Here is a 23,579-nt window from a genome sequence, read left to right on the forward strand (position 1 = left end):
TAAGTGTGTGAGTTTATTAAGATGATATTCCCTAGCTAGGGCAGACCCCAAGTCTATCTCATATATTTGGTTACTCTTGAGGATTCTAGCTAATGTCCCAGCCAGTAACTAATGCCTGGAGAGACATCCAGTGTGTCCTGTGCCATGCAGAAGATGAAAACTTAATCTCATGAGCCTTTGTGTAGAGATAACGCCCTATGCTCCTGAGCAGAATTAGCGCTTGCACAGAGAGAGAGAGAGACCACCACTTCTAAGCTAGAACAAGAAGAACCTAGAATATCTCTTTATGACAGAAAACAGTAAAGAAAATCCAAGGAATGAGGAGGTTGTATTAAAGAGACAAGGCTTGAAGGGGATCCCAGTAGCAGTGTCTGGACAAATTGATCATTAAAATGGAAATGATAGGAACAAATTATAATCCATTAAATGAACAAGCGAAATCATCAACCCCTGTACCTAATAATTGTTTACCACTCTAAAGGCAGTGCAACTTGGGAGAAAGGAACCTAAAAATGAAGCAGAATAAATTCTCATGCAATAGCCAATTTTATTCAGAGCATCAGATAACTTAGAATCTGAGGGTTAAGAGGAGTCATATGAGCAAAGCATATAGTCACAAGGGCAAGCCACTGGTGGGGACAAACTGTATGTGGCAGAAACATCTTTTTCATAGAGGCAAATAAACAGATAACAATAGTCAGTTGTAATGAATAATCTAAAACAAATTCACTCCACTATACCCATGAGGGACATAAAAGTGCATTCTAAGAACAACTTGTTTTTGAAGAAACTGAGGTCACAAGACTCTTCTTGTTTTCTTGGAGTTTTTTCACGATCACTAAGAAATCCCCTCACACCACTCCATACATTGATGTGTCCAGACAAATAATGAGTTGAAATTTTGAGGCAGAATGGAATTTCATATGGTGGCAAATCCCACAAAATGTCAAAGTTCTTGTGAATTTAAAAGAGAAATTAGCAAGTTTGCAGTGAGAAGAACCTGGCAGACACCAGGTAGAGTAGTGGGACATGTCAGAATCCCATGTTGCCTGCTAGGATGCAGCAAGAAGCACAGCATGGCTTCTGTGCTCTCCCTTCCACACGTGCAGGGCCTGAAGCTACCATGGGAAATGAACACCCAGATCCAGGGCACCAAAGACCCTCGGCCTGTAATTTCCGGAGGGCCAGAGCATGAAGATCCAAAGCAGTGAGAACATTGTTCCAGGTTGGCGAGGCTGGCAGTGGTGGCTGTCAACACATGGTTTGCTACTCAGTGTGTCTGCTATGGAGACATGCAGCTGGAGGCCGCTTGATCGTTTCCTGGCCGCCCAGACTTTTGAAATAATCACCCAGAAGCTATATTATTTAAAACACCGCTTGGCCTATTGGCTTATGCATATTTCTACCTCACTCTTATATCCTAAATTAGCCCATTTCTATTATTTTATATTTTACCATGGCTAGTAGCTTTGGTCTTTCCCCTTTGGAGACTCCATGGCTTCTCTAGACTCCGCCTTCTTTCTCCCAGCATTCAGTTTAGTTTTTTCACCTAGCTCTATTCTGCCCTGTCATAGGCTCAAGCAGTTTTTTTTTTTTTAATTAACCAATGGCATTTACAGCATACAGAGGCAACTGCCCACATCAGAGGCAGTTGTTGAAAAAGTTGGTAAGTATGGAATAGACTTTGAAGATTCCAGTACTCCATCAGGTTTTATTTCTTGATCTGGTTGGTTTTATTGAGGGACTATCTTCAGTAAATATATGCTAAGCAAGCATTATCAAATGCTATAGTCTTCTGATCCTTTTACTGTAGCTTCTAAACATTTACTGAGGATCTGAAAGTCTGTGTTTGTGTGCAGTGCAACTATTAATGTTTATTTTCTTATTTAGTCAAATGGGAGATTTAAAAGAATAATATTTATTTAAGAATAATAACAGTAAATCTGTTACATGGTAATAGAAAACTTTTGGAGGGAATAACTTTTGAAACAAAATTGAGTAGAATGGCATTGATATACTTTTTTAAAAAAAAATCTCTTTAGTGTCTTACTTAATAAAAGGTAATTGGATTTGCTTATCGATGTCTACAGTTTGTTGTTTTGACTGAATTGTAAGAAGAAAATCTAGCTTTAAATAGATACATAGCAAAAATTTTAATAGCCTCTTCAAGTAATTTTTGCTATTGTTTTGATATATCAAAACTGGATAACTAGGACCTAGCTTGATGGTCACTACATACAAAGCCTGAAGGCCTGAGTTTGAATCCCAGACCCCGCATAATGGAAAGAGATAGCTCACTACCACACTTCTTCTTTGACTTCTGCAAGCACTCTGTGACACACACGTGTCCATAAATGCATACAAGTTTTTAAAAGTCTAGGTGGAGGCTTCTTACATGTTTCTTCCATTATGGGTTCAGAAATAATAGTAATGAAATCTTCATAGTTGGTCACATTAAAACTCATTGTCTACTTATACCTGGAATAGCTGTTGTATCTGCCATGATTTTATCCATTTGGGCTCTTGAAAATGTTAATTTGTATGAGTTGTTGTTTTTTTAAATTCTTTTTAATTATTATTTGTATTATTTATTTGTATATGCGTGTGTGTACTCACACATGTCACACATGTGGAGTTCAGAGAACCACTGGTATAAGCCAGTTCTCCCCCTCTACCATGTGGATTCCAGAGATTGAACTTGAGTTGTCCAGCTTGGCAACAGGTACCCTTACCCATTGAGCTATCTCACTGGCATTATGATTGTTTGTACTGTGTCTGAGACCCAGGCTTGGACTGGCCACACTGAAGGTGCTCAGAAGCCACAGGTGGCTCAAAATGTCATCCCAGACAGAAAGATTTAGACTTCAAAACCTCTGCCACCAGCACAGATGAACAATCTGTGGAACCAATGTGGTGTTGGGCGCTCTTGGGAGGTGAAGACAGGAGGATTGGGAATTCAGGGCCAGACCTTGTCTAGAAATGAGTAAGGAAATAAATAAGAGAGGTGTGGAGGAGAGACTGCCACACTGGTGTTTTGTTTCTTGTTGTTAGAGGGCCGCAACTGCGGCTCTGCATTGCTCTGTCCAGTACAGAGGGATCCAAGGGTAGTGGTGCACAGACCCAGCCATGGCAGCAGAGCTACACCAGCAACCCTCAGTGAAGGAGTGCTGACATCCTCTTGCAGCTCCAGGAACCAACCAGCCACGAGTCTTGCCTTGTCCTGAAAGTCTTACCATCAGGGAAGCTCCAGGGGGAGATGATTTTTACCATGTGACTTCAGACCCTGTGGAGTTATGGTGGCCCAGGCCAATCCTCAGCTGCTCACGAGGGCCTCTGGGGAAGGGACAGTGCTCCTGGTAATGTTCCAGCAGAGGTTCTTAGCATAGCACAAGGTACATTTTTCTGCAAAGTATTGTGTCAAAATACCTTTGCAGATTTGTGAGTTTTATAGATTTACCCCAGTATTATCAATCTGGGGACTAGTCACAGATGTTGGTATTAACCCCTTCTCATCAGAAAAATCTTTTTTTCTCAGACTTGTGGTGATATGTCTTCCAAAACTAATTGTTATTTAAAATATTAAAATTTTATTGTGGACAAAAATAATGTTACTTGCTTTTCTTGAAGTGGCAGGTTTGCTCATTCATCTTTGGTACAGTATCTGCCAAATCTGAGTAAATATTGTTTTGCTATTTGTTTTTAATAGTTAAATGGTGTTACATGAAAAGGGAATCAATTTAGCACATTGGTAGTGACTCAAATCTTTTACTTCCATGTAGCCATTGTATTAGATACACAGAAAGAATGTATACATCCCATTTTATCACAGAGAACTTTGAAAATATGTATATAAAGGATAGTCATGCATTAAAACTAATAATTTTAGTGCTTGATCAGGGAGCATTATTAAATGGAATTGACTTTTGTCTTTTTGATATAAACACGTGAAGGATGCAGGGACCTCCAGTACATTGACTACCACTGCTTTGATTTGCCTCACCCACCTTGCTCTCTGTTAACATAGTGAAGACAGCAGAGAGTGCCTTGGTATTTGACTGTCATTGACTATGGTTTTTGAGGAACATCACATCGAAGTAGTTCTGGATACTGAGCATCATGGCAGCAGTTTAAAATGACTCAGGAATGGGGATTCACTGTACAGTACTTTAAATCTGAGATTATTTTTAAAATACATATATAATGGTTTTTCAAACATTGAAAACGGATATTTCTGAGAATAATCATTTGCAAACTTTAGCAATATGCCAGTAAGTCTTGTACAGAATGAATGACATAATGTTCTTGGCACATAGTTAATTTGAAGTAACCGTTTGCTGTACTAATTACTGTTCTGATGTTAGTATGTTAACTTCAGCTCCACACATTTTACATGGTACTGTGTGTCCTGTAGGGCACCCTGTGATCAGAATTCTGTGTGCCGAGTTGTTATTCTTGGTATTGAAGAATGAGCCTGTACATCATCTACCTTTGCTTTCATTTTGTTTTACTGTATGAAAGCGATGTTCTTAATAGTGTAAATGAGAATGGGTATTGGGTATGTTCTATGTTGAGCAGAAAGGTGGTTCGACTCTTGGCCAAATGTTGTTTAAGTGGTCAGTGAAATGGCTCTGCAAGTAAAACTACTTGCCTCCAAACATCATGGCCTGAGTTCATTCTCCAGAAGTCATATAGTAGAAAGAGAGAACTGATTTGTACAAATTCCCCTCTTTTTTAGACCACACACACAGTTAATGAATGTAAAAAAAAACCTGTTATCATTTTAAAAGTGTTAATTACATACCTGGGAGGTAGGCACAGGAGACCATGAATTCAAGGTCAGCCTATGAGGTGGTCCTGACTTTAACTGCAGCACTCAGGGTGCAGTGGCAGGCAGAGTTCAAGGCCAGCCTAGTCTGAGTTCAAGACCAACCTAGTCTACATGGGGAGTTCCAGGTCACATAGTGAAACCCATGGGGTGGGGGGTGGGGAGCAAGGTCTTGGCTGCACAGTGAGTTCCAAACTATCCTGAACTACTTGGTATTCCATGGTATTTATTGTGATAAAGTAATAAATACGTGTTTTAACTTTGTGATTTTGATTAAATTTATTTAAGTTCATTAATAAGAAAAGAACAGACTCACAGAGATCCCCCTGCCTCGGCCTCCTGAGTGCTGAGATGAAAGAGGGCTCTACAGAGAAACCCTGTTTTGAAAAACAACAACAACAAAAAGAACTGAAAGTGAAAGCAATTGTTAAGCCATCTTCCTTCTGACTACCTCAGTGAGATTAGTAATTTAACTTAGAACAGTCTTTGCCTAGTCATCAGTTTGACCCCCAGCACAGCAGAACAAAACAATCCCCTTAAAGCCTAACCTTCCCCAAACCAAAATAACAAATAAAGATCTTGAAAAGCATATCCCCAGGCAAGATTTCACAAAACCAGAATGGATTCCTTTACAAAGTAGTACTACAAGGCAAATTACTTTTAGAAGCATACTAACTTACACAGGTTAGAACCGTGCTGGGGATCTCTGCCTTCTCCTTTATCTGTAGAGTATTATGTTCTCTTTCCCTAAAGCTGGGCAGCTAATAGTGTGAAATCCTGCAGACACCCACTCCAAAGTCTTTCATGCCCTGGCCTTTCTCCTACCTCCATGGCTGTGTTTGTTCTGATCTCTCTTCTCTGGGGACCAGTGAAGCAGGTGCTTAGTCCTTTCTCTGTCACCTGTTGCTTTTTATAATAAGTTATGGGTCCTCTATTTTTTCACATCATGTCCTTCCTGAAAAACAGATGTGATCTTGTCACTTCCTAGCTTGCTAGTTACAACATACAAAATGTCAAGTGCTTACAATACCAGGCAAATGTTAACTTGCCATAAAACATCTTTAGGTACAGGGTCCCACCCTTGGAAGGGCCTATTCTTGTTTAATGGTCTGCTGTTACTACCCTGAAAATCTTAATCTGTTTTGAACAAAGACTACATTATTTCCTACTGAGTCCCACAAATTCTGAAGCAGGTTCCGCCTGCTGTCCTGACGCCTGCCACCTCCACCAGCTTCTTTCTACAGTGCTCTTTTTTTTCTTTCCAGGTCTCTCCATGCACCACACATGGCATCCACAGGGGGTTTCGTAACACATGTATTTTTCTCCTCCAGTTTCTGCTTTTTTCTACTTTTCTGGATGGCTACTTCCTGTTTTTCCTTTCAAAACACTTCATGCAAATGTCATGCCCTATTTGAAAATTGTACTCAGAATGAGCATGTTGCTTTCTCTTTGATAATCTGTTTACATTTATTAGAACAGTATATGTCCCCTTCACCAATTGAGAGTATTAACTGTTGTCTTCGGGGCGAAGTCTGGCATGTGGGTGCTACTCAGTGTGGTTCTTTTTTTTTTTTTTTTTTTTTTTTTGGTTTTTCGAGATAGGGTTTCTCTGTGGCTTTGGAGCCTGTCCTGGAACTAGCTCAGTAGACCAGGCTGGTCTCGAACTCACAGAGATCCGCCTACCTCTGCCTCCCGAGTGCTGGGATTAAAGGCGTGCGCCACCACCGCCCGGCTCTCAGTGTGGTTCTTAAATTTATTCAGCCAGAACTCTTATTACATGCACAGGTACTGTTGAACACTGAGGGACAAAGATAAAAAACAAGACAACACAGACTTTGCCCTCATTCTGCACCTTCAGAGCAGGTGCTCTGCTGGCTGCAAATACCTCCTGCCTTTAATTTCAGGCCATGGCTTTAACAGGGGGTCTTCTGCTTCCTTTTCTAGTGATGAAAGGCCAGTTACAAGCTCTGAGATGTCCAAAACCTTTTATTTGTGATCTGTTCTCCTTAATGTCGTCTTGTGGATGTCAACAGTGTCTTGGGCTTTTATCAAATCTGAGACACTGTTGATGGCAAGTAGTCATGCCACTTGTAAGTACTGTGGGGGTTTGAATAAGAAGGGCCCCCATAGACTCATATCTTTGAATGCTTAGTCATCAAGGAGTAGAACTGTTTGAAAGGATTAGGAGGTGTTGAAGGAGGTATGACACTAGCAGTAGGTTTTGAGGTTTCAGAAGCCTGAGTCAGGTCCAGTTTCTCCCTCTCCTGTCCTCCCTTCCCCTCCCCTCCTCTCGCCTCCCCTTCCTTTCCCTTCTCCCCTCCCCTCCCTCCCTGCTTGCCTCCCTCCCTGCCTGCTTCCCTCCCTGCCTACCTGCCTCCCTCCCTCCCTCCCGCCTGCCGGTGGATAAAGATGTAGCTGAGAGCTACATCTTCAGTATCGCACCTGATTACCACCATGTTCCTGCCTTGATGGTAATGGACAAAATTTCTGAAATTATTTGCAAGCCCCAGTTAAATACTTTCTTTTTAAACTGTTGTTTTGGTCATGGTGTCTCTTCACAGCAATAGAACAGTGACTAAGTCATGCACTGAGAAAGCAGACTTGCTAACAGTTGTGAGATTTTATGATTCCAAAGATCAAAGGTGAATAAAAATGTATGTCTTTGACTAGATAAATATAGTGATTCAAAAGTCTAATTTAAAGCAGACTGAGTCAAAGAACTAGCTGGATACTGAAGGGAAAGCTGAAAATAGAATACTATGACACATATCTCCTGGGTGATAACACAATAAATAAGTCGACTTAAAATGTAGAGTTGGATGTTCATGATCAGCATTGGGATGGAGGAGCATAAATAATCCCCACAGCAACCTGTGTTTCTAGACATAGCACCATCTTATGTATTATCAGAATACACTTCCTTGGCTGTAGAGTTTCATAAGGCACATTTAACATGCCGTCACAGAGTGTCTTTACAGGAACCATGCAGGATGGAGAGCTTCGCCTGTGCATCACAGGCCAAGAGATGGGGTGAAAGCTGAGCATATTGAGTGAGCAGCCCTCTGCCTACCCCACTGGAGCTAGCACTCAGGTCCTGCCTTTCTACTCATATCTCCTCTCTTCCCCGTGAGCTCTCTTTCTGTGTTCCTGGTAATATCATCTTGTAACTGAAGCACAGTAATGGAATCTCCTCTCTGTATTTTCCCCTCTTGTCTGAACAAACAAATAATTCAGGTGTTTTCATTGGCAGATAAGTTTTTTAGGTGTAGAAAACAGCATCAGAGTACTTATGGCTAGAGTGTCAAAGAGTACCCATACTTACAGGTCATGGCATGACTGCAGCATCAGAGAGTACCTGTATTTAACAGGTCACGGAGTGGCTGCAACATCATAGGACCATTGAGCCATCTCCAGTTTTCCCAATGGAATTTTTAAATTCTTTCTCTTAATGACCTACAATCACAAGATTTCCCATTGAGCCATTTATAAAACATTGAATAAATAGTTTTCTTTGTAAATTTAATTGAAATATTTAATGCAAACTTAATAAAAACTAAAACTAAACAGATGAGAATAAGCAAAAACTTGGAAGAGAAGACCAACTGAAGAGATTTGTCCAACTGAAGATATTAAAACCTGTCTTGAAACTTGAATAACTAAAAGCAGGCTATTATGAAAGAACAGAAAAATAACAGGTGACTAGTATCATGATGTTCATCTGTTTCCTGGTTCTAATTTGAGAATCAGCCTGGAAGGTACAGTTGTTCAATGACTTTACACTCCAGCCATGATAATTCCTTGGATGTGGACCCATCAGAAAGGTATGACCTTGGGCCAGGCAATCCCAGAGGGACTGAACGGCTGTCACACTAGGAAACAACAAAATTTTCTTGTTGAAGCAACCGGCATGGCTCATCTCAGGTCCACAGCAGTCTCCAGATTCTGTTGTAGGTTTGTTCTACTTGTCTTGTTCCTATTGATTGATTTATCCTTGGACAGCAGAGGAGAGGGTGCCTGAACTGGCCTTGTCCCATAGCCACACTGATCTTGCATATCACCATAGAACCTTGATTTTATTCTATAATAGTTCCTACTATAAGAGATTTAATAGAAGCTGTGTCGTTCCTTAGGTCTCTGTAGGGTGAGAAGGGACAAGGATCAGACTGGCCACAAGTCATTCTAAGGTGTTGGTGTATCTTAGTCTTCCCCAGCAGATGGCTGCTGCTGAATTGGCTGTCGACTGGTGTCTTAGTGAAGTAAAAGTGGTGTTAAGGGTTACTTTATTTTGTATATATACAGTGGTCAGTGTTTCTGTTCATGGTGCTTACTCCACCCTTGTGTTATTTAAAGTTAGATAATTCTTGCCAATTATGTGGTGGAGTCAGAAGCAAAGCTGTGGGAGTAAGGGAATAATGTGCCTAGCTTAGAATTATTCCCATAGTTTCTTAAGAAGCTAACCCACTTCTCCCAGTGGGTATATCTACAAAAACAAAAAACAAACTCCTGAATGTTAACTCAGGGAACATTGTGGAGTGGGGAGGTGAAAAGACTGTAGGAGTTAGAGGATAAGGGAATTTGCCGTGAGATTGTATCTATAGTAATATCAGAAGCTAATCATAAAGTCTCACCAACATGACTGAACAAGGACAACAGCAATAGACATGCCAAAGTGATGGGGTAAATCCCGCAAAGCCTCAACTCTATACAAAGAACTACAGTCAACTAAGACATTCTGAGAGTGAGAGAAATAGTCTTCTTTGGGTAACAGTACACAAATTGATCATCTAATGCCAAATGGCCAGCACTAAAATTGTACATATAATATAACATTATGCAAACTGAGTAGGTTGTGTTTAAGAATATATATGAAAAAAAGAGACCATGAGTTTGAAAGAGAGCACAGAGGGATATGTGGAAGGGTTTGAAGGGAGGAAAAGAGAAGGAGAAAATTATGTAATTACAGTCTTAAAAAATAAGTCAAACAAATGCTAGCTAGCCACTTATCATATCAGCCTGTAAGGACATATGCACTTACTTCTCGTCTGACTGTTTGGTCACAGAGAAGAGTTTTTGTCCAGGTTTGATGTGCACTGTTGTTTTCCTTTCCCTCAGCTTGGAGGATGTGGAACCCATTCATGGAATCCTCATGGCCTGTCCCTGAGCTTGGGCAAGAACATAATCTTAGGAAGGAATTGTAATAGAAGTCTCCAGGATTCCTCTCAGTGAAAGGGGTTTACCAAGAAATGCCCATCTTCTTCCACTGGACATTGTCATCAGCATGATACAGGAATGGCCCTCATTAAATCAAGAAGGGGAGTGAACCTAAGGAGACGAGAACACAATGGGGAAGTCTTCGATCACATGTGTCAAAACAGAGCCTAGACCTTGTCTTTCAGAAACTCAGTTCTACCTGGGCAGATAAACATAAACAAATAAGTACATACTTTATTAAAAGCAATGGTGTCAGTGGTACTAAGGGAGAGAGCTCTATGCTTTAAAAGTTGGGCAAGTAGGCTTCTCTGAGAAGGTAATATCTGTCTGCTCAAGGACCCAACAGAGATAAGGAATTTGAAAGAACATTCCAGACAGAAGGAAAAGGAGGTATGAATGCCTTGGATGTATTTGAAACACATTGTGTTCAAGGAATTATGAGGAACCCTGTGTCTAGAACTGGGGAATAGTAGGAAGAATAGCTGGAGATGAGCAAGAGAAGTAGCAGGCTTCTTGCCAAGGACTCCCAGCTCTTACTACAGAAGAGGTGGAGCTATGTAGAGGCTCTGGAGGAACAGCAGAAGGAAGGCCTACAGTCGAGGAGAAGGAAGGCCTACAGTCGAGGAGAAGGAAGGCCTACAGTCGAGGAGAAGGAAGGCCTACAGTCGAGGAGAAGGAAGGCCTACAGTCGAGGAGAAGGAAGGCCTACAGTCGAGGAGAAGGAAGGCCTACAGTCGAGGAGAAGGAAGGCCTACAGTCGAGGAGAAGGAAGGCCTACAGTCGAGGAGAAGGAAGGCCTACAGTCGAGGAGAAGGAAGGCCTACAGTCGAGGAGAAGGAAGGCCTACAGTCGAGGAGAAGGAAGGCCTACAGTCGAGGAGAAGGAAGGCCTACAGTCGAGGAGAAGGAAGGCCTACAGTCGAGGAGAAGGAAGGCCTACAGTCGAGGAGAAGGAAGGCCTACAGTCGAGGAGAAGGCCTACAGTCGAGGAGAAGGAAGGCCTACAGTCGAGGAGAAGGAAGGCCTACAGTCGAGGAGAAGGAAGGCCTACAGTCGAGGAGAAGGAAGGCCTACAGTCGAGGAGAAGGAAGGCCTACAATCGAGGAGAAGGAAGGCCTATAGTTGAGGAGAAGGCCTATAGTTGAGGCAATGGAAAAAAGTTAAAACGCATAAGTAATAGTGCTTCCTGGACCAGAACATGATTTGAGGTCACCCAGGAATAACTTAAAAATGTTTATCTTGAAAAACTTGCAGGAGCCATGTTGCCTGTTACAGTGTGAATGCAAAGAAAGCTTTATAGAGTTCTTCACCCAGAGCCTTCTTTCCAAAAGTCCATCAAATTGATTGTAGCCTCATGTATATCCAATGATGTACACTAATGCAAGCACCTTCACCAAATCCTGTTTGATATGCAGGATGAATTTGAGTGGTGTGTTGGACTTTTGTTTCTAGAGACATTTACTTAGTTCTCAGTGCTTATTGGAAAAAAAATGCATTGCTTTTCAAATCAAGTAGCTATAAGTATTTTATTTTATTCTTGAGTAAAGTTTTATGTTGAATATAATGCATCTTTTAGTGTTTTGTTTAGGGTCTTCTTTTTCCATGTTACTCTGGAACTGTTTTAAAGTCAGTGTTAAGTACAGTGGAAAGGTAGGGAGTTCTAGTAAGACATAATTGGACCAGCAATAAGTGACAGTTATTCTCCAATGCATGAACACACATCTTACTGACTGTACAGGAAGTGTGTTTACCTTTAACACCAGGAAAGCTGTTTCTTGTTCAATTCTTCTTTCTAGGTTGTTCATTGATTTCTATATAGGGTCAATACTTTTCATTGAGTCTAACTAAAGATCTAATCTGTCACAAACCAGCTCTTTAGTTTCAGCAACAAATCCATTGAGATCAAGAATGGATACTTTCTATGAGATTCATTGTAAAAACTGCAGGATGAGCTCACATTGCCTTCCACTGAAGAATGGTTTATTTTTTGGAAGCAGGAGTTTTTAAATGGATTATTTTGTATTACCCTAAGTCAAAGAAGGACATTCTTAGCCTTATTGGGAAGAAGTTGTAGCACAATTAACAAAAACCCAGAGACAGATGTTAGGATTCAACCTGAAGGATCAGAAAACTAAAGCAGCCAAGCCATGAGAGAACTCTTACTTCTGTGAAATCTTAAGTCAGAAAAGAGAGCAAGTTCCCGTCTCATCCTGCCTTATATTTCTCTCTAGTACTGAGATTAAAGGCATGTACCACCACTGCTGGGCCTCTGTGGCTTGCTAGTGTGACTTCTGGAATTAAAGGTGTGTGCCACTGCTGCCTGGCCTATATGTCTGACTACTGTGGCTGTTTTGTGTTCTGATCTTCAGGCAAGCTTTATTTATTAAAATACAAATGAAATATCACTACATTTCCTTTTTTGCCAAAGATAAAAAGATGGCTATGACTAATATAAGAAAAGCTATATACAATAAGTACAATAATATGCAATATATCCAGTCAGTAAATAATCAACAATGTCTAGTTCATTTGCATTTGACAAATAAAGAGAAAATACTTCATATGTATTCTATCTTGGAGAGTCCAAAGTCTTCTACCTAATTTACCTTCTATCATAACTTGCTTCCTATATCTGATAAACAAGGAAAACCTTAACTCCTTAACTACCTAGTCTTCAACTTCCTCAGAGACCCAAGAAGGAAATAATATTAACTGAATAAGCAGGAAGTGCAAGCAATCAACTTTCAAAAAAATATGAGAAATGACAGAAATCGTCCATTCTGAGTCAGCAAATCTTTAAAGTATATCAGCTGATTTAATCCTGTAGTTTTTTTTCTTTTTTTTCTGTAGTTTTTTTTTTCTGTCCAGTGTCTCTCCACAGTTGTTCCTTTCTCATTAGCATTTAGAAAATTCAAAGTTAATAATGCTTACACAATCTGTTTTTGGCAATATTTCTGTTTGTTTAACATTCTTTAGAGTTCAATTTGTTAGTTCTATAACTGCCTCGACTGTAGAATTTTGTGATATACCTGTAATATGCTTTATATTACAGTATAAATATTACAAAAAAAACTGTTTGATTTTCTTAGCAACAGATGCTAGAGCATTGTCTGTCTTTATTTGTACAGGTATACCCATCATGGCCATAACTTCTGGCAAATGGGTGATTACTTAATCTACCTTTTCTGAACTCAAAGCAGTTGCCCATTGAAAACCTGAATAGGTATCAGTGTTGTTGTGTACATGTTTTAGTTTTCCAAATTGTACAAAAAGTCATTAAGAGTCTACAGTCAGTCTCTCTTAATTTGTACCTTTTGGGGTCTAATTTTTTGTAAACCTATTATATAACCTACACAATAAATAGAATCTCCTCTTTGTACTTTTATAGGAACAATCTGTAATTCCCCAAGGCAAAATTTTCTTTACTTTTTCAAACATTCTTTCTAAAGTAACTACATTTAAATCAGATAGTATTGTTCATGTAATGGTAAACTATAGTTGAAAAATTGCTTATATATCATTTCAAATGGTTGACTTACAAAATATTGCCACAGGGTGGGGCTATTTAAAATTCCGTGTGGGACAACCTTCATTGATCTCTCTTAACAGGCTGAGAATTATTATAAGTAGGCACTGTGAAAGGATTTTTTTTCTTTTTTCTTTTTGTAAGAGTATAGTGAAGAAACAAGCTTTTAAATCAATAACCATAAGAGGCCATGCTTTAGGTAATAGAGAAGACAGAGGAATGCCAGAGTAGAGAGCCCACCTTATTAACAGCTCTTAGATCTCTTACTATTCTCCATTTTCCAGATTTCTTTATAACAATAAATACAGTCCAAGGGCTGGTTGATTCTTCAATATGCTGAGCATCTAGTTGCTTCTGTACCAGCTGCTCTAAAGCCTGCAGTTTCTAAAGGCCATTGCTTAACCCATATAGGTTTGTCTGTCAACCATTTTAAAAGTAGAGCTGTTGGTGCTTTTGAAATACCAGTAGCTATTGTGTCCTGTTCTTGTACAACCTGAATGGATTGGTAACTGTTCTTTATAAAACCTTTTTAATAGTTTCCCCAGAAACATATGTTAATTTATGCTTTGGTTCTCAGATTGAGGGAATGTTAATCTGAGTATTCCATTGCTGTAACATCATTTCTTCACAAATTCATTGCTGTGTTAGCCTCTTATGGTTTTAAAATTACTCTCTGTCTTTCTGGCCCTAGATATTCAACCTATCTCGTGCTCTGCTTTTCCTGAGATAAAGTTCCGATCCCTAAAAACTGAACATTTATATCCTGAAGAGGCCAATTTGAATGCCAAGATTCTGATGAAATTATTGTTACATCTGCACCTGTGTCTACAAGACATTCAATGACAATGTCATTTATTTGTATTTTTTAATTTTGGTGTATGTTCATTTATAGAAGTTTTCCAAAATACTCGCTTTGTGGTTTCTCATTTTTTTTGCCCTATCTTTGCCACCCTTTACACATAATCCAGGTCTTTTAAATGGATTATTTTTAGGAAAAAAGTGTTTCTAGGAATGCCCTGTTTACAGTACCTTTATAAGTGATCTTGTTTGCCACAATTATAATATTTGACATTTTGATTTTTTTCCCCTCAAACCTTTGGAACTCATCTTTCCATGGATTGTCATGTTCATAAGATTCAATATTAATTGTATCTCGAATCCATTCCTCCAAAGGTGATGTGACCTTGCCTTTAATGGCCTAATTATCCTTTTGCATAGAGAATTGGCATTTTCAAAAGCCAGAGATTCAATTAATATTTGTCTGACTTCTGAATTTAGTAACATTCTACTTACTGCTGCAGTCAATCTTTGTAAGATATCTGTGAAGGCTTCCTTTGAACCCTGTATAACTTCTATAAATGACTCCATTTTCTTTATTTCTCTAATTCTGTTCCAAGCATTCAAAGGTCCTGCATGATATAAATCCAGGGTATAGCCATCATATACAGCTTGCCATTCTATAGTAGCATAATCATCTCTAAGAACTTGATATAGGGGGATTTCCCTACCTCTAGCATTACTCCATTGTTCAATAATCTTAGCCTCTTCACTGAACCTGGTACTCCATTGTTATTGCACCAGGCTCTAAAACACCTTTAACCTCTATCCATTCTTCACGTATAATTCTATTACAGACAGACCTTGAGTTTAACATTTGCTTCACAAAAAGTGACGCTAAGTCATATGAGACTACGGCTTCCTTGAATCAACTTAAATCTAACATTGGCACAGGAGTCCACTTAGCTATAAAACAAAAAAACCTCTACCATTTGAAAGTTCCATAAAGTTACTGGTTATATTAAGTGTGGTTGTCTGAAAACTTTAAGCTGTTCTATTCTCCTTTTTTTATTGTTTTTCTTGAGCTATATATTTTTTTCCACTCCTTCCCTTCTTCGTCCCTCCCCTTCTGCCCTCTCCCATGGTCCCCATTCTCCCAGTTTACTCAGGAGATGTTGTCCTTTTTTACTTCCCATGTACATTAGATCCATGTATGTCTCTCTTAGGGTCCTCATTGTTGTCTAGATTCTCTAGGAATATAAATTGTAGGCTGGTTTTGCTTTGCTTTCTGTCTAAAGACACTTAGGAATGAGTACATATATTTGTCTTTCTGGGTCTGGGTTACCTCACTCAGTATGATGTTTTCTAGATCCATCCATTTGCCTGAAAATTTCAAGATGTCATTATTTGTTTCTGCTGTGTAGTACTCCATTGTGTAAATGTACCACATTTTCCTTATCTGTTCTTTGGTTGAGGGGCATTTATGTTGTTTCCAGGTTCTGGCTATGACAAACAATGCTGCTATGAACATAGTTGAGCACATGTCCTTGTGGTATGATAGAGCATTCTTTGGGTCTATACCCAAAGGTCGTATTGCTGGGTCTTGAGGTAGGTTGTTTCCTAATTTTCTGAGAAATTGCCATACCGAATCCAAAAGGGCTGTGTAGTGGGAGCTGTGGGCTGTGTTCCTGCCACCCCAGCTCCTGGTTGCTTGGCTAGCTTATGCCCCGAAATAACAACACACAAACTGTATTCTTTTAAACACTGCTTGGCCCATTATATCTAGCCTCTTCTCGGCTAACTCTCATACCTGGACTAGCCCATTTCTAATAATGTGTATAGCACCCCCAAGGTGCGCTTACCAGGAAGATTCTAGCCTACGTTCATCCTGGGTCGGAGCTTCGATTGCATCTGTCTCTGAGAGGAGCTGCCCTGCATCTGAGCTCACTTCCTCTTCCTCCCAGCATTCTGTTCTGTTTACTCCACCCACCTATGTTCTAACTTATGAGGGCCAAGCAGTTTCTTTTTTAATTAACCAATGACCTTCCTCCATCAGGGCTGTACCAGCTTGCACTCCCACCAGTAATGCAAGAGAGTTCCCTTTACCCCACAGCCTTTCTAGCATAAGTTGTTATTTGTGTTTTTGATCTTGGCCATTCTTACAAATGTAAGATGGAATCTCGGAATTGTTTTGATTTGCTTTTTTCTGATGGCTAAGGATTTTGAGCATTTCCTTAAGTTTCTTTCAGCCATTTTAGATTCCTCTATTGAGAGTTTTCTGTTTTGGTCTATACCCATTTTTTTTATTGGAATTTTTTTTTTTGATGACCAATTTCTTGATTTCTTTGTATATTTTGGAGATTAGCCCTCTGTCCATTGTGGGATTGGTGAAGATATTTTGCCATCTGTTGGCTGCTGTTTTGTTTTGTTGCTCATGTTCGTTGCTTTACAGAAGCTTCTCAGTTTCAAGAGGTCCCATTTATTAATTGTTTATCTCCCTGTCTGTGCTGCTGGGGTTATATTTAGGAAGTGGTCTCCTGTGCCAATGCGTTCAAGTGTACTTCCCACTTTCTCTTCTATGAGGTTCAGTGTGGCTGGCTTTCTGTAGAAGTCTTTGGTCCATTTGGACTTGAGTTTTGTGCATGGTGGTAGATACGGATCTATTTTTCATTCTTCTACATGTCTATATCCAATTATGCCAGCAGTATTTGTTAAATATGCTTTTTTCCATTTTATATTTTTTTCCTTCTTTGTCAAAAATCAGGTATTCAAAGGTGTGTGAATTGATATCTGGGTCTTTGATTCACTTCCATTGATTCTCCTGTCTATTTTTATGCTACTAGCAGGCTGTTTTCAGTACTGTAGCTCTGTAGTAGAGTTTGAAGTCAGGGATTGTGATGCTTCCAGAAGTTCCTTTATTGTACAGGATTGTTTTTGCTCCTCTGGATTCTTTGTTTTTCCATTTACAGTTGAGTACTGTTCTTTCAAGATTTGTGACGAATTTTGCTGGGATTTTTGATAAGCATTGCATTGAATCTGTAGATTGCTTTTGGTAAGATTGCCATTTTTACTATGTTAATTCTACTTACCCAAGAGCATGGAGATCTTTCCATTTCTGGTGTCTTCAATATTTTTCTTCAAAGATTTAAAGTTCTTGTCATACAGGTCTTCCACTCCTTTAATTAGAGTTACTCTAAGATATTTTATGTTATTTGTGGCTATTGTGAAGTGTGATGTTTCTCTGATGTTTTTCTTTTTCTTGAGTTAATCTTGTATTCTGCTACATTACTGAAGGTGTTTATGAGTTCTAGATGTTCCTTGGTATAATTTTTGGAGTCACTTATATAAACTATCATATCATCAGCAAATAGTGAGAGTTTAAGTTCTTTTCTGATTTGAATCCCCTTGATCTCCTCTTGTATTATTGCTCTAGCTAGACCCTCAAGTATTATATTAAATAGATACGGAGAGAATGGACAACCTAGTCTTGTTCCTAATTTCAGTGAGATCACTTTGAGTTTCTCTCCATTTAGTTTGATATTGACTATTGGCTTGCTGTATATTGCCTTTATTATGTTTAGATATGTTCTTTGTATCCCTGCTCTCTCCAAGACCTTTATCATGAAGGAATATTGTATTTTGTCAAAGGCGTTTTAGCATCTAATGAGATGATCTTTTTCTTTTCAGTTTATTTTTTATTTTTTTATTTATTTTTACTTAAAAATTTCCACCTCCCCCCTCCTCCCATTTCCCTCCCCCTCCCCCATCCCCTTCCCCCTCCCTCGGTTTGTTTATATGGTGGATTACATTGACAAATTTTCATATGTTGAGCCATTCCTGCATCTCTAGGATGAAACCAACTTGATTATAGTTTGATGTTAGATCATAGGATGATATTTCTGATGTGTTCTTGGATTTGATTTGCCATTATTTTATTGAGTATTTTTTTCAGCAATGTTCATGAGGGAGATTGGGGAAGGGGGAGGGAGAGAGGGAGAGAGAGAGAGAGAGAGAGAGAGAGAGCGAGAGAGAGCGCCAACTGTCTGAAAAATGTGTGGGGATTGTTCTCTAAGGTGGATGAGTTCTATGACACTTCGAGTTCAGGTGCTTCTGGAGTTTGGCTGGCAGTTGGAGACTGTTTCAGAGAGGCTACAACAAGAAAATCCCAAACTTGCTCTGAGTCTTGGGAAAAAAAAGAAAAGAAAGCCAAGCCTGGTGCTGGTGGCTAAAATGCCAAAGGCAAATGGCTTTTCTGTGAATTCGTACCAATTTTATCACGATTAATAAATACCCAGAGATTGATAATAGGGTTCAACCTGAAGATCAGAAAAGCAAAGCAGCCAAGCCTCTAGAGAGCTGAATCTTCAGACTGAAAAGAGAGTGAGTTCCTGTCTCATCCTGCCTTATATTTCTCTCTAGTACTGGGGTTAAAGGCGAGCACCACCACCACCGGGCCTCTGTGGCTAGCTAGTGTGACTTCTGGGACTAAAGGTGTATGTCATTGCTGCCTGGCCTATATGTCTGACCAGTGTGGCTGTTTTGTGTTCTGATCTTCAAGTGAGATTTATTAAAATAGAAATGAAATATCACTGCAAGTGGCAGAGGAAGGGAAGGCCTAGCATTTGTGAAGTGCCTCCTGCACTAGTGGTCATCATCTGAGCCAGTGGACTAAGCTGGATAGAGGTTAGTTCATTGTCGCAGAGGCTGCTGAGGCTCCTAGAGGATGTCTGTGTTGCTCAATAGTCATTCTATAGAGAAGTGTAGGAATGAGATTGGTGTCTATGTCTGGGTGACCTCAGAGCCCACATTCTTCAAAGGGTTTGACTAGCAAAGATAGAAGGAAATGGAAGTTGTATGCTATCCTTGATGAATGTGTTTTCGTAGATCTCACTCTTGTTTACATCCCCAGCTCTTTGGACCTTAATCATCTTGAAGAAAGCACTGAGGTTGTTTTTATGTCATTTTGTATATTTATTGCTGTGCCCTTGATGTTGCTTTTTAAGTGTAGTGATTCAACTAACTTATCCAATCCAAAAACTGCAGTAAGATCATATTCCTTTTCCTAAGATGAACTTTTTCTTTTAATGTTTCTCACTTTGGGATATTTTACAACAGAGCCTGGGAAGTGGTTCAGCAGTTAAGAGCACTGGCTGCTCTCCCAGACGACCTGAATTCCATTCTCAGCACCCACAGAGCAGCTCACATCTGCCTGTCACTCCAGTTCCAGGGAATCTGGTGTGCTTACACAGACATACATGCAAGCAAAACACCAATGCACATAAAAAAATAAATCTTTTTAAAAGCTACTTTATACCATAAAGACTTCTTCCTGAGGTTAAGAGACATCAATTTACAGTTAAAATCACAAAGGAAGTGATATTTAAAGAATATATAATGTGATATGAATCATATTGTGTTATTTGTGCCTGACTTTGAAAAAGTGGTTACCATTATTGATTCACAAGAGGAAAATTGACAAGGCACACTCAGGCAACCCAGTGAGGATGCTGGGACTTTTAATTGCTGAACTATTGTTTTCTTACATAGTCTCATGATTGCTTGAAATTATCCTGCTCTAAATGTCATATCAAATTGGGGGGAGAAAATTTGAAAGGATAATGTTATCCAGTGATTTAATCATAATTTCCATGTATTAATTTTCCCTTTTGCTCATCATTTGTCTTTTTTTTTTCCTTCCAGAAGAAAAATACAAAGTGGAAACAAGGACCATTGCTGTTGATTTTACACTGGATGATATTTATGATAAAATTAAGACAGGCCTGGACGGTCTTGAAATTGGAGTTTTAGGTTTGTATTTTTGCCACATTTATGACTCATCTTGTTCATTCTTTGGCTTTTACTGTATGTTTATTTTCCCTTTGGAGATTAGGTATTTAGTGGTAAGATTATTACTGATCCATTTGATAGCTAACCTGTATGTACTTGAAGCTTTGCTTGTAGATCAGTGACTTTACAGTTCGGTTATGTTTTGTTTACTTTATGTCCAGTCCCAGCTTCTCTGTATATATTAGCCACAATGAAAGGCTGGGCTTGGTAGTGATACCTGTAATCCCAGTATTCAGGAGGCAGAGGCATGCTTCTATGGTAACTGTCCTTTAAGGTGCATGATGCTGACCATTCATGGCTAAGGAGATGGAGATCTGCCAAAGTTGTTAACTCTTGTTCCCTGCAAAGCCTTTGTAGACACTGTCCACAGTCTTAATTTCATGAAATGTTAACACTGCATAAAAAATATTTTTATCTATGCTTTATACACAAAAGAACTCTTTCATATACACTGTGTCTTAGTTAGGGTTTCTATTTCTATGAAGCAACCATGACCACAACAACTCTTAGAAAGGAAAACATTTAATTGGGGGTGATTTACAGTTTCAGAGGTTTAGTCCATTATCTTCATGGTTGTGTGCAGGCACATTGATGCTGGAGAAGGAACTAAGAGTTCTACGTCTTGATTTGCAGGCAACAGAAAGTGAACTGAGTACCATACCAGGCATAACGTGAGCTTTTATGAGACCTCAAAGCCTGCCTCCACAGTGACACACTTCCTCCAAAAAGGCAGTACCTATTCCAAGGCTATACTTCATAATAGTGCCACTCCTTATAGGCCAAGTGCTCAAACATATGAGTCTGTGGGGGCCATACACATTCAAACCTCCACATATTCCATGTTTCATGTCTTTGCACAGAAATACTGCAGTTAAAATGCATGCTGTCAAGAGCCTTGGGTTTTGTCTAAAGTAACAGAAAGACTGAGGCCAACCTGTCTCTTCTGTTTTCTCTAAGTCTATTGTATGTTGTTGTTTTTTTTTTACCTCAGTTGCTTGCTCTTCCTAGAGAACCAAATGATTTTGCTGATATCATGGGAGTATTGAACTGTGATATTAAAAAAAATTATGAGATAGTACTGACGGGGAAATAAGAGAGAGACCAAATATCACATTTTTTTCATGTATGGAATCTGTGTTCATATATATATATATATATATACATACATATATATATATATATATATATATAGAGAGAGAGAGAGAGAGAGAGAGAGAGAGAGAGAGAACAATCACATACACACATATGATACTAGTTACTAGTACAGAAAGAAAACTATGAGAAAGAAGGGAACCAGTAAGGAGAGGGGAAAGGGGAAAAGGGATGGAGGGTTGTGGGGCTAAGAGTGAAAACATACATGAGATACCATGTGTGTGCTTGTCTCTGTGCAAATGCACATGAAGGCCAGAGGTCAAACTTGGGTGTCTCTGTTTTCTGTCCACCTTGTGTTTTAAGATGACCCATTATTGGAACCTGAAGTTTACCAATTAGGCTAGGCTGGGGCCCAGGGATACTTCTGTGCTGGAATTACAGTTAGGCACTATCATGCCTGTCTCTTTTATAGGATGCTGGGAATTGAACTTGTTTGCTTGTGGTTACAAGGCTCGCACTGACCATTCTTCCCAGTCCCTTTAGGATGGCCTTTTTATAATTTTTGTTTGTTTGTTTTTTGTTTTTTAGAGATAGGGTTTCTCTGTGTAATAGCCCTGACTATCCTGGAACATGCTTTATAGACTAAACAGATCCTGAACTCAGATCCATTTGCATCTGCCTTCTGCATGCTGGGATTAAAGGTGTGCACTACCATACCTGGCCATTTTTAAAGTCATTTACCCAAATATAATCCCATTAAATATTCTTGGACATGTAGCTAACCTGGCCTGCCTAGTCTATACCATACATCCTTATGCTTGTCCCATCTGTATAATTTATACTCCTGCCTCACTTTCTGTAGAACTAACTAGTAAAAAATGAATAAAAACAGAGGGCTAGTGTTCACCTTTGTGTCTATCTGTTCTTTTGTAAATACATACATTGGGAGAAATCTTTAGAAGTTCTTCTTCCTTACCCTAGATGTGGGATTAGTTAAATACCACCAACACAAGGGAAAGTTCTGACTGTTTTTAAGCTTGCAAAAGAAGCTTAAACTTGCTTGTTAATAGAGATGCTCATGGCCCTCCCCACCTTCAGACTAGTGATGGATGGGGAATGGTGAAGGCTATCTTAGGCAGGAAGATGGTTGGTAATCCATTATAATAGGTGACTGGACTGGGGAACAGTCATCATGTTGTGGGAGAATGGTTTGCTTTTAGAAGTAGTTTGTGTTATTGTAATTGTTCTTTGTAGATCTCAGCTACTTTTCACTGAGTCATTGCTAAACGGTGGATACTGTAGGATCATGAAATTTGAGATTGGAGATACTGGACATCAGGTTTGTGCAGGACTGGGGCATTGTTTGGGCACTCTTTCCTCATCTAGACTCTATCAGAACTGAAGAAAGACTTCAGTTTGAGTTCAGGCATAGTAAATTTGTTAGAGATAAGAGTTCAGGGCATGTGGTCCCCGAGCACCCCTTGGCTTCCCCCACTCCTCCTCCTGATCTCCTTTCTAGAATTCTAGTACTTTTCTTAGTACATATGCACTGATATATATACACAGGACAGATGTTTTCCATGCCTCCCATGCTAGTTGAATCAGCATAATCCAGCTCCTTAGTAAGTGGAAACCTGTGAGGTAGTAATTTGTATTTGATTGTTCATTTGTTAATTTATAAATGAGTGAAGTAGAGGTGTGACAGTGAATAAGGAAAGATACATATGTCCTTATGTAGGATAATGTTCTATAGAAAGGACAACAATGAGCAAAGTTGTTTTGTTTTATCTAAGATAGGGCACACTATAACAAGAGCCAGGGGGAGTTGATAAAAGGGGACATAATTATGACTTGGCTTAGCCAGTGTGGTCAGCAAAAGGAAAAGTCCAGAAATATTTAGGAAATAGAAAAAGCTGGAGGTGGTGCCAGATTTCAGATGGCACAGGGAAGGAAATCTGTAGGTGACACACCCATTTATTAAGCATCATTTACTAAAATGAACTATTGAGTAACCTTTTAGGGAGATGCTCATTTAAGTTTGTGGTGCCTCTAGGACAGTGAGTGGTTCTCATGACCCCCAAAAGACCATTGGAAAACACAGATATTTACATTGCATTCATAACAATAGCAACATTACAGTTATGAAGTATCAACAAAAGTAATTTTATGGTTGTGGGGTCACCACAGCATGAGGTATTAAAAGGTTGCAGCACTAGGAAGGTTGAGAACCACTGCTCCAAGTGGTATTGTAGATAGTTGGAAAAGTATATCCAGGTTTCACTGGAGAAAGAGTTTGGAGTCT

The 23,579-nt window shown here is 39.4% G+C and overlaps 1 protein-coding gene across 1 annotated transcript in view; it reads left to right on the forward strand.

Annotated features, from left to right (window-relative positions):
- Hsd17b12 (hydroxysteroid 17-beta dehydrogenase 12) overlaps positions 1 to 23,579 on the forward strand; it is a 148,064-nt gene that overhangs the window by 76,474 nt on the left and 48,011 nt on the right. The window contains exon 4 of the mRNA XM_057781450.1: positions 20,039 to 20,146. Within this exon, the coding sequence (XP_057637433.1) occupies positions 20,039 to 20,146 (108 nt within the window). The remainder of the gene's footprint in view (positions 1 to 20,038; positions 20,147 to 23,579) is intronic.

The sequence above is a fragment of the Chionomys nivalis genome, chromosome 9 (assembly GCF_950005125.1).
Source record: "Chionomys nivalis chromosome 9, mChiNiv1.1, whole genome shotgun sequence".
Lineage (NCBI taxonomy): Eukaryota > Metazoa > Chordata > Mammalia > Rodentia > Cricetidae > Chionomys > Chionomys nivalis.